At 38.1% G+C, this 19,831-nt stretch overlaps 1 protein-coding gene across 2 annotated transcripts in view; it reads left to right on the forward strand.

The window, feature by feature from the left end:
* Positions 1-19,831, forward strand: part of Svep1 (sushi, von Willebrand factor type A, EGF and pentraxin domain containing 1) — a 169,960-nt gene that overhangs the window by 18,638 nt on the left and 131,491 nt on the right. For both annotated transcript variants that reach the window (XM_076845691.2, XM_076845690.2), the window contains exons 2-3: positions 7,548-7,803; positions 10,926-11,102. In XM_076845691.2, coding sequence (XP_076701806.2) covers positions 7,548-7,803; positions 10,926-11,102 — 433 coding nt within the window. The remainder of the gene's footprint in view (positions 1-7,547; positions 7,804-10,925; positions 11,103-19,831) is intronic.

Consider the following 19,831-nt stretch of genomic DNA (forward strand, 5'->3'; position numbering starts at 1 on the left):
GGATCAAACTTTTATCTAAATTCTGAATAACTACTAAAAGGTAGAGGCAGATAATATTGGAAGATTCCTTGCATTCTTGGAAAATAGTCTTTTTTTTTAAACAGTTGAGCATGCCTCCCATTATTTTAATATAGATAATTTATCATATTATTCCTATATTTTTGTTTACTAAAAAACCTAGCATTTTGGGCCAAGTGTGGTGGTGCATGCCTGTAATCCCAGGGGCTCCGGAGGCTTAGACAGTAGGATCCCACGTTCAAAGCCAGCCTCAGCAAAAGCAAGGTGCTAAGCAATTCAATGAGATCCTGTCTCTAAATAAAATACAAAATAGGGATGGGGATGTGGCTCAATGGTCAAGTGCCCCTAAGTTCAATCCCTAGTAGGCACCCCCAGCAAAAAAACCCTAGCATTTTGGGTTATTACCTTTTTTATATTAGGACAATAATTGTGTTGCAATGATTGTGTTGTAAAGTTAGACCAATGATTGTGTTGTAAAGTTAGACTTAGTCATTTTAATCCATTTTGAGAAATAAGCTTTATCATATAAAAGGGAAAGGTATTTGAATATTATTTGAATTCAGTTTAATGGTATTTATTTGGAATTATGTTTGTCAGTGAGATTGGTCAGCAACTTTCTATACTAAAATTTTGGCTAACTTTTATGGTTTGCATTTCTGACATTTTATCTCTTATGAACAATGTGGATTTCCAAGTTGTTCACTCTATTTTGAGTTTCCCTGCATTATTTTCTTATCAAATCCTTCTCCTCGTGTACATCTCTCTTCATCTTAGCCTATTCTCTTTCTGTGGATTTCAGTTCTTGTTTTCATAGAGGCTCTGAATTTCTAAATTCTAGTGATACAAGCATCATTTCATTATGCTTATTTTCTTCCTATTTCAGTATTAAATGATGTCCTCTTCTAAATCCTCAAATTGATTTTGCATTTATTGGATTTTCAGAATATTTTCATAGGCCTGCTCTAGACATTTTTTTTAAAATCTGAGTATGAGGCTACTATGATCTTGACGTACACTATCCAGTCTTTTAGCCACTAGCCACATTTGTCTACTTAAATCTAAATTAATTAAAATTATTAAATAAAATTATGAATTTAGTCCTTCATTTGCAACAGGCTCATTTCAAATGCTCCATAGTCACATGTGGCAAGTGACCACTGTATTGAGCTTAATAGATAACCTGTCAATCATCACAGAAAGTTCTGTTGGACAGTGTTGACCTGAGCCCTCTTCTTTAAACAAACACAGCATGTGGCTTATTTTTAACTTCTTTTGCTGGTCATTTGGGTAAGTTATCAGTTCGTTTTAATAATCATAATAGATAGCACATTTTACACTCATGGGTTCCAACACTTATTTTACTCGCTTATTTATCATTTGCTGTAAACACTTTGACTGGCTATACTTATTTATTCATGGATGAAGAAAAACAGAAGGAAAAGAAAGAAAAACCTTCCACTCTATTTGACTTCTTTGAATATTTCTGTTTGATAAAATATAGAATGTAAGATAAAGTATAAGAATTCACTCTGAAAAGCAGAACTAATTCCTAGAAAGCGTTAATTACATGCACTTGACATGAATAAATAAAACACTGAACTGGAGATGAGAAATAAGGGGATAGACAACAAACTGAAATTAAAACAAAAGTGGCCGAAAACTGGAAGGAATAAGGAGAGAACCGAACAAGAAAGAGAAATATTATAACAGGAAAAATAAAGTTCAATACCAAGAGTAATTCTAAACCAGAAGTAGAAGGGAAGAAAATACCCTTCCACAAAACCAACACAGACATGGAAGAAAAGCTTGAGATATTGCTACCAGATCCAAAAGAAAGTAGGATTAAATTCTTTTTCCATAAATAATTTTAAGAAATATAAAACAATGAATCTCTCTTGAATTGAAAAACATAAATATTCAAATTGAAACATTAACTATGATAACAGATGAAGATTAGTGAAATTTTAGACTGTGAAAGGTGAGGAAAGTATTATAAGTTCTGATGCCTTGCTTGTCCTTAACATTTCCTAACAAAGAAAAGAATATGTGAAAATAAGTTGGAATAGCTCATTTACTAATTTTCTGCTCCTTGGTAAGTAGCTTGAATGGATGACAGTGGATATTAGGTCACAGTAACAAATTCTGTAAAAGAGAGCTAGTTACCTTCTCTAGTTAGTATTCCTCATCAAGACTGGTGACAGTGGGCAACTGCAGCTAAGGCCATGCTGTAGTTGATATTCTATCTGCATGGAGTTTAATTATTGCAGGCCAAGAGCAAATCCTGTCCCCATTCCAGACTTGTTGTGACCTCTGACTTTCTTTTAAGACCATTTTTCAAAACAGCTCTCTAGTGGCCTGACTCGGGGTGGGGGTGGAGGTACAGTCTTGTGTAATGGTGATGGATCTCGGTTGTTAGAACGCTGTTACACAATCCTGCATTTTTATCATTCTAATGACTTTTGCTGGACTCGGGAAGCTTACTCCCCTGCCAGATATTTATACAAGCTCATCAGGGACTTGATACAATACAGATGGTGATAACCTTTTGCCATACAAAGTCCATGTTGAATTTTTCTTTGCCAGCAAAGCATTTGCCTCATTCACTATTCTGAACCAGAAAATTGCTGTTTCTGAAATGCCTCAGCAAGGATACCAGATGATGTAAACTATTTCAGGAATACTGGAAAGAAAAGTGCCAAGCTTGTACCCCATTCCACAAACATTACCACAGAATCATTTACTTCTTCAGTCTTGGTATAAAAAAAAAAAATGTCCTTATTGGATTATGTTTTAATTCAAGCATGATGAAGCACAAAGTTGGGGGGACTGTGAATTATTTTCAGTAAATCATCCACCCCTCCCCTATCTTTAAAGAACATTCCAAACCCAGATCTTGTGTAATTCTTTGCTTGAACTACTAGTCCTGCCATTCTTCTTGCTATTTTAAGCTTAATATATCTGTTTTGCCAACAGATCTAATGGTTCCTGTAAATACTTACCAGTTCTCTGTAAGAAGGGAAGGAAAATAGAATCACAGCTTGGAGTGTTCTGTGTATAACATATAGTATAGGAAAAATCTCTGTTTAATCCTAACTTGGATGTTAAGGAATGTTATTGAGAGCTGAGATTGATATTCCAAGAGAGAATTTATTTCAGAAGGACAATAAAGGTACAAAAAGAAAATTTTACCTTTCTTATATACAACTATGTGAAACATCACACACACAGGTGCACACAGAATAGTAGTTTACCTTAAAATGTGGTTTACCTTAAAATGTTTCTTTTAAGGTAAACTACTATTCTCTGCAGACCAATTCACTCAACTAACTCTCTCCAGTATCTAAGAGTTTATGCACTCCATTTTTTCATTAATTCAGTCATCAAATAGATATTTATTAATTCATATATCAAATAGATATTATAAGCAAATATATACTCTTTGCCAGACACTATCAAGAATACCATACTGAAAGCCAGGCATGGTAGCCTATGCCTGTAACCCCAGCTACTCAGCAGGGTGAGGTAGGAGGATTGCAAGATCAAAGTCAGCTTCAACAACTTAGTGAGACGCTGTCTCAAAATGAAATTTAAGGGAAAGGAGCTGGGGATGTAGCTCAGAAGGAGAGTACTCACCTAGCCTGCACAAGAACCAGGATTTTGTTCTCAGTATTACTGAAATACCTTGTTGAAAAGAAATTTTACATTTCCCCCTTCTTCTCCTTTCCATTATTAGTCTCACTTTTTAGTGTCTTGATGACTGTCAACTCCCATGACCTTGTAGAAGAGACGTAATTCACAGTAAGCACAAGTGGAATGTAGAATGTCCATGGAGGTGAGATTACGCCTGCTGAGTGGAGCAGCTAGAAGGAAAAATAATTCATTATTTAGTCAAGAACAAGGACACAGAAGCACAGCTTGCACATCTTAGAGTATTAAAACTGGGACTTACCCTTGGAATATGGAAAAGGATAATTTCAAATACAAATTAAATAACGTCTTACTTCATGTCCTCCATATCAGATCATTGGACTTTTACCCAGAGATGGTACTGAATGAAAAATAACAAATATATGTGTGAGTGTTTGTGTATTTCGGTTCATTCTGATTATTGTTGATATTATAGGACTCCCCACCCCAATGTATACTAACTAAAAATGTAAACACATATATACTTACACATATATACAGAGGAGCCTCTTCTGGCTAGTTCCTGGCCTCTCTGGTCAACCCTGGATAAGTCTTTTAACAGCTTCTTGGTTTTCTGTCATGAAAGGCTGTTGAAGCTCATGTTGTCCATTTCTCACCTGAACCTGAAATAAACCATTTCTTCAAGAATTCCTGGCTCCTTCTGGTGGGCAGTGACATTTGGGGACTATCATCAGGGCTTTAAAGATGCTTCTTTCTGCTGAGGCTGGTCCTTGCTCCTGTTTTTGTGGATATGTTCCAATGTGTCTTTGGAATGGATTCCTAGAAGTGGGTTATTGGGTCAAATGATGAGATAGGAAAATTTTAATGAAGAATATTATAAGACAATTCTCAAGCTCAATTGGAAAAGAAACATTTTAAGGTAAACCACAAACATTTTGAAAGGGAAAAAAAAAAGATGATATATTTTCTTTACCAGATATGAAAAAAAAATACTACAAAACTATAGCACCTGAAAACATGTGATTTTGGCCGAGAACAGACAAATAGGTAAAAAAAAAAAAAAAAAGAATGGAGAGACTACAACCAAGAAAAAAAATGAATAAATCAGTAAATCATTTTGCAAAAATTACTTATCCAGATGAATAAAAATAAAGGTAAAATTAATACCAAAGGGGAAAAAACTGTGAATTTAGGAATTTTTAAAAATTAAATATTTATATAATATACAAGTGAATATCTTAGCAAATTGTGGGGGGAAGTTTTCTAAAGCAAGATACAGGAGGTAAGGATGATTACAAGATTTTGACCCAAGCAGCTGAAAAAACTGCTGAGGTATGGGTTTCTCTTTATGGACAGATATTTATTGACCATTTTCTCTTTGTTAGGCAGTACTTTAGATTCTGGATATTGAGGAATTGAAAAAAATGGATAAAAATAACTGCCTTCAAGGAAATCACATTTGGGGAGAAGCCCAGGCCTTCGTTGAAGCTGTTCTTGCCCTTGAAATTCTGTAGATGTTGTGTATAAAAGATAAAATATGTCACTATCTACTGCTGAACAATTTAAAAAAAAATTCTCTATTTTCCTGATGTTACACTTTGAAACTCTAATACACCTGATGACGAAAACTCTAGATATTTGCAAGAATCAGTTTCTCAAATACTTTTATAAACTGAGTCACATTCAGGATTCTTTCTCTTCCTCCCCAAAGTCAAGTGAAAGCCCTGGCGCTTATGCAGAGCTGCTTAGCGGGTGCTCTCCTCTCAGCACTGACATGTTCTGCCCTTCCATCTTCTATGGTGTACAGTTGTCTCATCACTGGTCATGACGGTCATCGTTGGACATTGGCACATTCATTGGCTAGTTTTGTAGACCTTTGGTGCCCCTGGGACTCCTTGGACCTCTTCATATTGATGTGACCAGAGAGAGATACATCTCCATCTGGCTTTGGCTCACATGGTCCATGGCGCCATCCCTTGCCAAACACATGGATCTTAATATGGTGTTGACTTCTCTCTTCTATACCCCTTTAGGAATATGGAAGACTCATCAGGTCCTCTCTCCTTTAACACCTACATAGTTGTACTGCATTGTCCCATGTCATCATGATCAAGGGCACTACTGTGGGACAGCCAGTATCCTGAATCTCCCAATAGACAGGGGACCCATAAATCCCTATGCCTAGGGGTTGTTAAGTGATCACCTCTTCTTCTGTGGCTGAGTTGGGGTTGGAGAAATTGGTGGATAATTCAAGACCTCACAGCAATGTCTAACATCTCTTGTTCTCTAATTCTTTCCCTCTCCCTGTCCTCAGAGATTCACTTCTTGTCTCAAGGGTAGAAAAATCTCATACTTATCAAGAATTTATCCCAAATCCTGTCCTTCATCAAAAGACATCTTTTTAAACTCTGAAAACTAAGACTTGTGAAACTATTGACTGGGCCCCCTTGTTTCCATATTTAGGGGCTGTCCTTTAACATCTTGCACATCATTCTGTCACACAAACTGCCCTCTGTGCCCATCTTCACCATGTTCCCATCTGTGCTGTTTCCTGGATCTCACTTGGTTTTATAGAAGGAGTGGGATGAAGTGTTCGAATACCTCTTGTCAAACTGCTGGCTTTCCAGATGTTTTCTGGAGTCACTTTTAGTTTAATTTATTTTAAGTTCAAGTTTAACATCTTTAACTGTAACTCACAGACACAAATGAAATTTCAAGTAAGGCTTATTGAATTATAATACTTAATATTGAGTGTATACAAAAGGAAATTGCTTTTTTGCAGATGTGAATTGTATAATCTGAGGGAATCTGGATCCTATAGTGAGTCTGGCCCCTGAAGTGAATTGAATCAGACTTATTGTTAAATCACAGTACCTCTTTTTTAATTTCTAAAAAGCTTAGGATACAATTGTTGCTCTTCCTGTTTAGCTACTGGAAAACATGCTGAGTTTCTTGAATTACTATCTAATAAACACGAATGCCTTCTAAGCAATTGCCAGAAAACACACCCTGGCACTTCTTTACCTTTCCTACCCAATTCTAATGAAAATCATCGAAGGTGAATGGAAAACAATGCCAGAATCACATCTGGAGCTCTCAGCCTTTATGGTTTGATGTTACAGAACACAGTGGCAATAAATAGAATGCCGGTTTAAAAGGATTTTTTCCCCTTCCATCTGTGGAGAAGGAATAGCATATAATATTGTAAAACAGAATTCACTTGTCCTAAAATAATAAAGCCCAGGGTAGGATTTAGTGAATCAATGTTTTCTCATGAAGATAGGACACCGCCAAAAACAGCGGATTTTATGCTAATACTGGGTGGTCCAGAAGAGACGGAGTATTGAATCCATTCTACATTTTTGAAGGAGCAATGGAAAAACAAATATAGAAGCAGGTCAGCCATTATTAACTCTGGAAAAGACACTCTGCTAAAATTTCTTCCCATTAGGCTTTAAGAGTTCATCATACAGAGGTTTAGATGGATGCATAGAGAAGTAGAAATAGAGAGAAATACTAGGACTCAGATTTGATTGATATTATGAGAGCCTGAAAAATCAATAAAAGACAGCCTAACAATAAATAATAACATTCATTTAAAAATTCATCCCATAAACACTTGTTGCTCTTCATCAGTGAGCTCCATAGAGAGGATGATGATGATACATCTTAAACACTTTTGTGGTATATTGTGTTTCTGTGGAAGACCATGGTAGACTCTGGTCTGGGTCTGTTTCGGTTTTACTCTCACTGAGCAGGGCTTCCCTTCCTCCATGATGTGAAATGCTAATGATCTTCTCAAGTGTGCTCTTCCATAAAAAGGGAGCACTTAGTGAGCAGCATAATGCAATCTCAGACTGATGCTCCCTGTTTCTTTACAGAAAATTCTTAGTCATTCCAGAGAAAACTCCACCAAAGTTATATTTCTCATCACTGATGGATATTCCAATGGAGGAGATCCCAGGCCAATTGCAGCATCATTGAGAGATTTTGGCGTGGAGATCTTCACTTTTGGCATATGGCAAGGAAACATTCGGGAACTCAATGATATGGCTTCCACCCCGAAGGAGGAACACTGCTACCTGCTTCACAGTTTTGAAGAATTTGAGGCTTTAGCACGCCGGGCATTGCATGAAGGTAATGGAGCCTAATGTCTAACAAAGGTGCCTTTAAGCGGGGTTTCCCTCTCACTGCCTGATGTTATAGCAAACCCTTCTAAGGTTCTTGCTGAGCGTGATGTCCATGTGTGCTTTGGCTATCACAAGTTGTGCTGAACTTCATAGAGATGACATTCTGAACTTGCAACAAGAGAAGTTGTTTTGTTTTCTTTCTTAACAGCTGTGATATATTTTCACTAGAATATCCATATGCTCCCACCTAGAACCATTAGAATCATTAGTAGAATGAACTGAGGTGTGTTTGGAGGCCACACACAGAGTAGGAAGTCTTGACTTAGATCTCATTTGCAGTTATCTGGACAGATGAAGTAAACATTCAGAGACTTGCACGGTGAATCTCAAAAGAATGTTTCCAGAAATACACATGAAGATATAGGGACGATGAATACTAAACACACATTTCTTGACCTGACAATTTGAAGATAAATATGTTTTTGTATAAGCTTAATTGTGGTCAACCCTAAAAGGGAAGAAAATCAGCAAATGCCCTCATTAGAGTTCTTTGTACACCATGTACAAGAATGTGCAGTTGTATAAGAGGAGTTAGATGAACGTTCCCATCATCCTATGGGCATGTGTCTTGGTGAGCCAGGAGATGAGAATGCAGACCGCAAAGAGAAGACAGGGTGTCGGGCAAAGTGGCAGATTAGGCTTGATCCTTGCAGGTATCCATACGCAGGTCTCATTTCAGGGGAAAACCAGGGCCACACACCATTCCAGCCAATTAATGATGCTCATAATAAGCAGGTTAGCCTACTGTGGGCAATTTCAGGCTGTAGTTATTTAAAAAAAAAAAAAAAAAAACCTCTCTGAGAGGACACTGGTAAAAGATTTTGGAAACTAGAATCTCAGTGAAATGGGCCAAGACTTGGGTCAGGGTTTAGAGGCAACTGGAAAATAGGCTTGGGAGTACACAAGTTTGAATTTAAATTCTGAGCCTATAACTTAATGAACTCTAGATTTTAAGGGTGAAGTCTGAAAAGTCTAGTGTGCCTGGATTTGCATTCCTGTTTTTGTCACCAGCTGGCTAACTGGTTTTTGACAATGTCTATGTCCTACACTTCTTAGGTTTCTTATTATTAGAATATAGGCAGTGAGACAATGCATACTTCATAGGTTTGTCATAAGAAATGAATGCATTAGTACATACAAAGTTATTAGAAAGTTACTGCTGGCTCAAAAACTATCCATGGTAATTATGTTTTAGTTATGACTTATTAAGTATCAATATTGATTAATTAATAAGTATTTTCTTGAACAATTTATTTAACAACTATAAGCTTCAATTTTATATCCTATCAAAAATGGAGAGTATTATAGTATGTACCACATAATTTTTTTCCAGAGGATTAAAACAAAATACCTAAACTTCACCTAGTTGTTTATTGTATCTGGCACATGGCAGGAATCCTGAGACTGTGATGACCTTTGTTTCTCCTTTTCTCCAGGGAAAGCAATGTGTTAGGTAGGAGAATAGGGCAGCGGCACTTGGAAACAGTGGCTGAAACTAGATGAGGACATGAGGTCATAGGTGTTGTTAGAAACCAGTGTTATAGAGGACGAATCTCCAGTCTGTCTTCTAAGACGGGTGCCTCTTGCGTCAGTGTGAATTAACCAGAAACTAAGTAGGATGGAGCTTTCAAGGAAAGGGTTTTGGATTCTATAACGCAACAGCTTTAAAAGCCAGTGTGTTGTTTACACTAAAATCTAGAATGCATAATACTTTGGTAGATTTCCCATATCTGGTAAGAAGAAACCCTGTTTTTATTAGAAAGACATGATTAGATCAAAGGCCATGAGCTTCTTTCCCTTGGCTTTATAATCTCTAAAGCAACTTTTATTTTGGACAGATCCACTTTTCATGTTGAAATTGTCTATGTTTCTAGCCATGCTCAATAGACATACAGAATAATAGCTTTATTTCATATAAAATTCTTCCATTTGTTTCTCCCCCAGATTTGAACACTACAGCACCAGCCTTGACACTTAAGTTTTTCCTGCTTCCTAAGTTGTTCACTGTAAAATAAACCTGTGACCCAATGTGTCAGAACCAAGTCTTTGGGGCCTCTGTCATAGGTCTTTCACTCACATCAGAGTATACTGGGTAGATTTTAATGTGGTGCCTGGCCTCTTCCCCTTGGGGCTGAAGTCTTCCTTTTACATGGCCCCTATTTGTTTTTCATTTTGTTATACATGGAAACAGACCCTCCATCATTGAGAACATCATCAATATCTTTCCCAGGTATGCACTTGTAGTCTCTGTGTCTTGTGACACTCGGTCACTTGAGTTCCTGCTACAGGCCCATCCCTATATCTGGACCTAACACTCTGGACCTAAATGGACTTACTGCTTGCCCTATTCCTGGCATCCATTCCTGACCTGTCATCTTCAACCTTTCCCTGCCTTGTTAAGTCACTTTTGAAACTGCTCTGCTCAAGCTGGTGGTGGGCATGGCTCATGTAATCAGAATGGTCTCTGTTAACATTAACATGTGTCAGTGTATTTAAATTTGAGACATAGACCAGATCCTGGTTTTATCACTTAGCTTATGTGGGTGCTGTTCTTTAAGTCTTTAATCAAATAGCAAAGTGATGGAATTTAATCTAAAGTCAGTAGCTCACAATCAACATCCTTATTCAACAGTCAGAATTGCAGTTTTATTTCTAACTTGAACAAGGAACTTGGGTATCTGGTTACTGCCGTCTGACCTCATTCAGAGGTGGTGCAAACTGCTGGTTTGGAAGCCAGGAGGATGCCCTGAGGAACTGACTGTGTTACTTCCTGCTGCATCTGGAGATTCATCTCCAAAGTACTTAATTTCTGCCTGACCCTGAGTGGCCCTGAGAACTTATGATGAGGTTCCAGACTGAAATAACTTAACTGGCTGAAACAAATTCCCAGAGTGGGGTAGCAAATAACACACATTTGTATTTGGGTGAGAGTAGAGAACAAGGAAGCGATTAGACTGACTGATGAGAAAAAGATATTGTCTCCAGCTCGCACTTGAATTCTTGAGACTAAAGAATGTAACATTCAATTGTCAATCACTTTTTAATTGCCCTGTCATATGTTTTTGATAGATCTACCTACTGGGAGTTTTATTCAAGAGGACATGTCCCACTGTTCATACCTCTGTGAAGCTGGAAAAGACTGCTGTGACCGAATGGCAAGCTGTAAATGTGGGACACACACAGGTCAATTTGAATGCATCTGTGAAAAGGGTTATTATGGGAAAGGTCTACAATATGAGTGTACAGGTAAGTCTCCAGATGGTGTATAACAGTATCAGTTGCCTGTTGTGTAACAAATGATCCCCAAACTTCGCGGCTTAAAATACTGGTTTTTTTTTTTTTTTTTTTTTTTTTTTACTTATTTGTTTGTTTGTTTGTTTTTGATACCAGAAATTGAACCCAGGGGTGCTTAACCATTGAGCCACATCCCCAGCTCTTTTTTTTTTTTTTTATGTTCAAACAAGGCCTTGCTAAGTTGCTGAGGGCCTTACTAATTGCTGAGGCTGGCTTTGAACTTGTGATCCTCCTGCCTCAGCCTCCTGAGCCACTGAGATTATAGGTGTATACCACTGCGCCTGCCAAAATAACGTATCTCTGGCTCATGAGTGTGGATCATTTGGGCAGCTCCTTCAGCTCTTTTGGTTTTAGCTGCTGTGAATCGTGATTTTTGCCCTCAGCTATGCCTAGAGTAGGCTGCCCTCCAGATCTCTGCTGGCTTCAACGCCAGCAGTCAGCTGACTGTGGACTGGTCTGAAGTGGCCTAGTCTGGGACAAGAAGACTATCCTCCATGAGGCCTTTCATACCCCATAGCCCAGGCTTGCTCACACGGCCATGCCAGGATATCAGGAGGAAGCCCCCTGCAAGGATAGGTTCAGAATTGGAAGGAGAAAGATTTGAGGTCTTTTGCCACTAAGCTACTAGCCAAATCTGTTCCATAGGGACCTACGCAAAATATGTCTCAGTCTTTCTGTGAGATTCCAACCAGTGGGATTCCATTCCCTCATCTGCATATCCCTTGCTAAATTGTCATGAAAAATGCAACATTCACTTGATCTTCTGACTCTTTGCAAGCCCCCCCAAAAGGGCATCAGAAAGTCCGGGCTGGACTTTCCATGCCTATAATTCCAGCAGCTTTGGAGGCTGAGACAGGAGTATCTCAAGTTCAAAGTCACCCTCAACAACTTAGTGAGGCTCTCAGCAACTTGGCAAGACCCTATCTCATAATAAAAAAAAAAAAAAAAAAAAAAACCAGGCTGGGAATGTGGCTCAGTGGTTAAGAGCCTCTGGGTTCAATCCCTTGTATGGAAAAAAAAAAAAAAAAAAAAAGTTCCCCAAATGCTATGATTTCAAAATGGAATTTACATTGTCAACGTTTGCAAATTTTCCTTTTCTAAAGTTTCTTACAAAAACGTCTTCTTATTTTATTAGAGAGGCATTCTTAATGATTCTCACGCTCTATGTTATATTTTAGGAAGTATTTAATATTTAAAAGCAGCCTGTGGTTTTTCCGTGATGGACAGTATTTTATTTATTCTGTTTTTTTACCTAAAGAGCAATGTTGTTTTTTTTAAATAACTTACAGATTTTCCATGATTTTTTGTTTTGGAAAACCGAATTCCCATGGAAATGACACTCACCAGGGAAATGTGGGAGCAGTAGGTTTGGTTTCCTCAGTGCCGTGTGGCTGCTCACTCCTAGTTCATGTGAATGTGATTTCATTCTGGCATTTGGTAGGTAGCCGGCTCTGCAGCACAAAAACATGGTCTTCTCTCTATTCAATATGTTCCCTTCCTTTATTCATTCTTCTCTTGGGACATTTCTTCTTGTATCATTATTTCACTCTCTTTTATTCTCATTGTCCCTCTTCTCATTTCTCTTAAATTCTCCGTCCTCCCATGACTCTGATCCCAGCTAGCAGATCCTTGCCTGATCTGACCATCCATGTTCACCCAGCAGAATCTCTCTTTTCCTGGCCCTGCTCCCACCCACCCAGCAGGATTTCTCACTTAGGCAGCAAAGGGAGGAGAGATCAACCCAACTGCCTCTGAGCTGGCACAGTGCCTCCTCTTGTTTTTCCCTCCCCTTGAATCTTCCCACACTCTCATCAACAGCTTGGCGCTCTCCCCAACACGCCCTCCCTGACTCCTCCCATCCTAGCCCACCAAATGCAGGCAGAAAATCTCATTTTCTTTGCTGGAAGCTGCAGTCAGCATGTCTGCCTTCCGTGTGGTCCTAGGCTGAACTGTTTCCTGCCAACAAGCCACCGTTGTCATCAGTCTCAGCCACTGTGTGCCCCAGCCTCCATTCTACAGCTCTAGGATCTTGCATCCCAGGGGATAAGCTGGAGAGGTGGGGGAGTGGGGGAAGTGCAATTCACAAACCTGCTGCCCCTAGTTGCCCAAATAGCTTTGGCTGCCACCAGTAGCGCATTCCAGGCTGAAAGGCGCAGCAGTCCATAAAATGTAGGAGGTTGGGTGGGCCTGTCAAGAGAGCATCAGTAGAGAGATCAGAGGCCTTCTGCTGCCAGTTGCAGCCAAGAATACCACACATAAAAGGATTAGCTTTTCCATTCTTTCTCTTAACTTAGTAAGCCTCAGCTTAACACTTTGTGACATACAAGATTTAAATCAAAGTTGCTCCAATGTAAATGTTCATCTTGTCGTCTTCAGTATTTGCTTCCAAGAGAATTTTCCTTTGCTGCCCCTGAAGGAGGACCCTGTCATTATTAGGAATGACTCCACTCTGCTCCTCTGGCCTGCTCACACTCTGAGCCCTTGCCAGTTTGTCTCCAATTCCAGCAAAGCCTATGGGCTTACCTCCCTGTGACAGGAACCAAAGCAACCCCCTAAACAGGAGCAATCATCTCTTGACAGGAACTGAACTGCCTCTCCAGTAGTAACGATTTCCCATGATCCCCCAAGACTGCATAGAACCAGACCTGAGATAATGATTAACCAGACCACAGTGAGACCAAGACTGCTTCCTGTACCCTTCCCTAATTCTTCCTTGTGTAATCCTGAAGTTCCCACCAGAATCCCGAGGACAAGGCCGAGATTCTAGTTCCCTTGTCCTTCTCTCTATGGCCATACTGGACAAATTCCTTTCCTGCTTTACCACCATTCATCTCTTTGATTGGTCTCTCAAGGTGCAGGTGACCACATCTGATACCCCCAGAATCGGGCCTCTGGCCTAGGACTCTGGTAGCAATTAAGAAAAGTGGTTTTGGAGCTCCAAGATGTCTACTGTGTCTGTAGTTGCAGGAGGTAGCACCGTTGCTGGCTTATCTGGCATCCTAGGAGCTAAGAGAAAATAAGTAAATTATGTTCTTCCTGTGGCATGAAATGTTTATTACCAGATTCATCTTTCTGAAAGGCAAAAAATGGTGGCTAATGCTGGAAACCTGGAAGCAGTGAGCCTCTTTTAGAATCCATTTAGTCAATGAATGTTGCTGAAGAACATTCTCCATGTCTAGCCCCTATGAGGCACTAGTTAGTGATTCCATCATGAGCCTACAGGCATGGTCTCTACCTTCTTGGAATTTACAATATAACCACATAAATCAATTGCAAACTATGACATGTACTATCAAATAAAAATGCTTGTGCTATCAAGAACAGGCTCCAGGGAAGGCTAAAGGGATTCTAAGCTAAGATCAGAAAGATGAGGAGGCCGAGGCTATTTTATTACTCAATAGGAGGAGGTCAGTTTTCCTTGTGAACATTTGGAATGCTAAGCATTTTTCATCATCTTAGAAACAATGTCGTTCAAAAGCAAATAGTTTCTTTCTAGAGCCAGCAAGAACCTCAGAGATTATCTGCTTTAAACCCCTCATTCTGCAAGAGGAAATTGGAGCCTCAAGAAAAATGAGTTTTTTGCCCAAGATGACATATTCAGTTATCAGCAGAACCCAGGGAGGGACCCAGGGCACTTTGCTCTAAGTCCTGGGTTATTTTCAAGATACTACACTACTTATTTTTCCATTTTAAAAAATAATCTCTTATACACATTGTCATTCAGAGACCAACCATGGAACTGTGCTCAAAATTTGTAAAAATATAGAAAGATCTGGTTCACATTCAATCTCTGCTGGTTATAAACCATGCAACTTTAGGCAACTTAATGTCTTCTGTAAAATGGACTTATATTTAAATAGAAACATACATAAATACACATATATCTATATGCATATATATCTGTGTAGATTGATGTAGATATGAAAAGATTATGTATGTAGATTTATATACGTATGCATCTACATAAATAATTGTGTGTGTGTTTCCATATGCACATGTGTGTCGGTAAATGCTTGGGTTAATTGAGAGAACTGGCAAAGAAAACTGTTGCTTCCATTTCCGGCTCTATTACTGGTATTACTTTTTTCATCCTTCACCTTTAACAGGCTCTTAGGCATTCATAGCAATAATGATGATGTCAATGGTGACAAAAGCAATAACTGATAATGATATTTAAAATAGCAAGCATTACATGACAATGACTATGTACAAGACACTTTTTCAAACATTGATATTTGTTAACTCATTCAATCTTCCTAATAACTCTCTGGAGTGTTGTTCTATTTTAGAGATAAGGAGACTGAAAGTTTGAGAGGTTAAGTAACTCATCCAGGGTCATGCAGCTAGAAGAGCTGAGATATGGGCCAGTCTTCTGGCTCCAAGATCTACATCTAGCTGTAGAGAGAGATGCTGAATAAATATACTCACAATTAAAAATACAATTTTGAATTCAAAGCATTAGTTGGCCCCTAATGAGGTCATCAATATTCGATCATTTTCTATCTGTAGAATAGCAACTTCATATGATTCAATATAGTACTAGGAAGGAAAAGACAGAATGAATTACATAAAATACATATCTTGTCATGCCACACTCCTGCTTAATGCTTTTAAATGATGGCCCATTCATAGAATAAACTCAAGCTCCTTAGCATGACATAGAGGCTTTGTGTGATTTGACCTCTCCTTTACCTTTGAGCTAAAAGCTAGAACTAGTTGCAATTCCTTCCAAGTACCATGCCTTTCGTTCCTCAGACCTTGATTCAAGATCTGGCTCCTTTTCTTACCACATCTGTCTACTGTCTTTGTTCTTAATTCCTCAAACAAGTCTAACAGGCAATGGCTTCCTGATATGTTTTGTATTCTACTTCCTGCCTTCAGACCCTATAGTAAGTGCTCAAGAAAAATAAAATAAAAACGGATGCAGGCAAGAAGTTGACTTTAATACCAGAATCTTCAATGAAGAGAAACTCATCATTTAAATCTTAGGCAATTCATGGTTTCCATGTCTGCCTTGGGCACCACAGAATCCCTAGTACAAAAACACATGCTAGGACAATTTCTTTTAAATGCACTTGATTTAAATGAAAGCAAAATATTTACATTTTTATTAAGCTCTGCCAACAATAAATTAAGTACAGTGTACAGTTGATTTACTAGAATAGTCACTTTAAGATGAATGGTTCATCAAATTAGTTGTGAATAACCAGTGAGCTCTTGTAAATCCAAGGAGTTGCAGCTGTTCTGGATTTCCCCTGAGGGGATTTGACAGACACAGAGTACAGAGACAACAGGCATCTTGAGGACATTGCTCCTCTGCAGATTGACTTCCTTTCAGTGAGCTAGGAATGAGCAGATTGAAAATTATAGCTGGATAGTGTCCAACGGTGAGGCCCAGATCATTTGAGTCAAAGCTCCAGTTGTATTATTTTTCATCCAAGGAAGTTACACTATAGATATAGAAACACTGAAATATTTATGTGGGAATCTCTTTTTACACACATATACAAATGCACATAAATTCCCACCCCCACCCTTCATGCACACATACTTTTTCCTGTCTAAATATTATATCATTTCTTTGGAAAGAAGAGAGGAGAAAGAGCTCAAGAAATTCTTGAATGGAAACCAAAACATTTGGCAGTATTGTTCTCTAAGCAGAGCTTAGCTGATTTTCCTCCCCCAAAATATCCCCAATGGTACCAAATAAAGGATTTGTAAGATGTAAAGAATTTGTACAATGTTTTATACTTGCTTTGCTTTTTATAAGGGCATATTGCCAGCCAGCATGTTGATACTGGTTCCCATCAACTCAAGGAGGAGGATTTCTAACTTACTGCCTAGAATCAGGGAGTTTATTCTCTTTTCCACTGAGGTAGGTGGGTATTCGACCATGATGATGACTGTTCCTGTCCATCACATTTGTTACAGAAACCCACAAAACCGGAACATTGGTGTGAAGCATCACAAACCCCAAAGTCAGCATATTGTGTTGTTTAGATAGACTCACAAAAGTATAGCCAGTAGCTTAAAATTATCAAGGTAAGGGTTGTGACCAATTTATCTTTATCATTGCAAGATCTTATTCTCCTCTTCTTTTCCCTAGCCTCATTATAAGTGACTCTTTCTGGGGACAAAAAAAAAAAAAAAAAAAAAAAAAAATCTACAAATCATGGTCTTCAAACATTTTTACTCATGTAACCTATTCCTCCCTCCAAAAATATTGAAAATTTATGGATCCCTTATTGGTTTTCAAGTGGCCATCTAAAACTTTTCAGTAGAATTTTAAAAGAAGACATTTATATAATACTGTATTGACGTTTTAAAAAAAAAGTATCGTTTTCAAGTGTAGCCACTAAACTCTAAGTATCATACATAATTTGATTTCTTTAAGTATTCATTTGTGAATAAGTACTTTTTAATGCAGAAATTTTGAAACTTCTTATTTTCATAGTTTTATTCCATTTCTACCATACAATTATTTTCTATGCAACATATTTTCATATCCCAAAACCTTCTATTGATCTCAGCATTGTACTTCTCTGCTATATAATCTTTGGATATAAACTAAAATAAATATTTTAATTTTCTATGACAAAAACTACTACCAATTGAGTTATTATCATAATTGTTATTTTGTATAATTTGTCAAACATTATACATTTTGATAGTAATGATGCATAAAAATACTATTGCAAATTCATCTTTTAATGAGATGGATCATTAATTAGTTCATGTACCCATGGGTTTTTATTATTCATTTTCAGGTCAAGAGAATTTATGGCACCAAATTTGATTTCTTTACTGTTTTTATTGCTATGGATTTTATGCTGAAATCTTCATATAAATATGTAAATGGAATGTGAAAGAGTTAAGTCAATGTCACTCAATTCTTGGAGTTCCTCCTGAGTTACATGACAAAAACTACACCAGTTCTCTGTAATTAGAAAAGTATGATAAATCATCTGCTAGCTAACAATTTCCTTGGATCCTTTTTAATTTTATTGAAATTGAGGAATTGGAAAACTTTTGACTTGCAAAAGGAATTGATACTCAACTGTTACCATTATTCACTTTCTCAATTTTGGGGACCCCCCCCACACACACACATAGATCTTTACTAAGCTTAAAAGACTTAGTAAAGTGCTCATTAAAGAACTTCTTGTTGGTTTCAGTTACACAAAACAAGTTCTAGAAATCTGTTCTATGACAGTTTCTCTAATTGAAAAAATCTTCTTGGAGGCCTGCTTTGATTAAAAGGTTTCAAGCTGTCAAGATTTTGAACCATGCTATAGGTTTCTCATCTTTGGGCAATGCACTTACGATTTAGAAGGGGTAAGAAGTGTGCATTTCTTTTGGAAAAAAAAAAGACATGGTATTGGGAAAAGGCACCATAGACACTATCTCAAGCCCATCCATCAATTTAGGTACATATGAATATGGAGGTTCTGGAAACTAAACCTCTTAAAAATGAACCATGGCACATCCACATGCCAAAGTCTTTTCCTACTTATATTCTGTATTTGCAAAACTGGAATCAGTTTTAAGGAATACAAGGTTTTCCTGACGTCATTCAACTATAAAGAGGTGGAGTTAACCTGCAGACCCAGATCTCTCTGACCCCGGAGTTCATTCTGTTATTTGCAATCCATCCAAAGCACTCACTGTGCAATCATGACCCATCAAAGAAATGATCCAGAAACATTTTGCTGCTCTTTCCAGGTTACATTTAAAATAAACAGTTGCTTCTAAGTTGTAAGTTAACATTCCCATTGTTTGTTTCCATGGGGTCTACGAGGAATTGATTCACTACATTAGAGGATTAGCCAAGTTTCTATGGTAGCCAATGTTAACAATTTAAAAATGAGAGCCCACACTAGAGGGAATCGGGCTATGATTGTTCAAACTGCAAGTTCTGAGAAATCACGATGTGCCTTGTAGTACGCTGAGCGCTGGTGATGCTGAGATATACATGATTCAGTCCTCATGCCACTGTGAGTCCATAAATAAGTTATTGACAACAGTTAGTGGCATGAGTCTTGGTTCTGACACTCACTGTGTTTATTCCTGGGAAAATTTTTTGATCTCTCTGGACCTTAGTTTCCTTATCTAAAAAAATAGAGTCACTAATAGTAGGATCATTGGAAAAATGAAAACGAGATCTTGTGTATTAAATCACCTGCATGTAGTAAGCACTTGATTAACATAGACTCCAGTGGGGTTCTTAACAGGGAGGGATTCCCCCACCCCCGCTGCCCCTGCTGCCCCCAGGATGTTTAACAATATCTAGAATTGATTTGGGTTGTCACAGCTGGTGAGAGTTACCGGTATCTGGTGGGTAGTAGCCAGGGATGGTGAAGATGTCCTATGACACACCATGTAGCCCCAACAAGTTCCAAATGTCAATAGTAAAAACCCCAATCTATATTAACAGATTAAATTAATGCATTAAAATAACAATCAAAAAACAGCACTGTATCTCTTTTTAAACAGTTTGAGAAGAAACATCAAAGCCATGTGATTCTACTAGGGCTGAATGAGAGCTGGGGTGTGATCATGGCAGCATCTTTCGCTCCAGCCACCCCAAGCTGCTGTGGCTGCTTCAACACTTCCATACCTGTACATTTTTCTTCCCTTTGCTTAGAATGTCCCATGTCTTGTCTCTGTGGTTCTTGTCACTT

This window comes from Callospermophilus lateralis, chromosome 2 (assembly GCF_048772815.1).
Source record: "Callospermophilus lateralis isolate mCalLat2 chromosome 2, mCalLat2.hap1, whole genome shotgun sequence".
NCBI lineage: Eukaryota > Metazoa > Chordata > Mammalia > Rodentia > Sciuridae > Callospermophilus > Callospermophilus lateralis.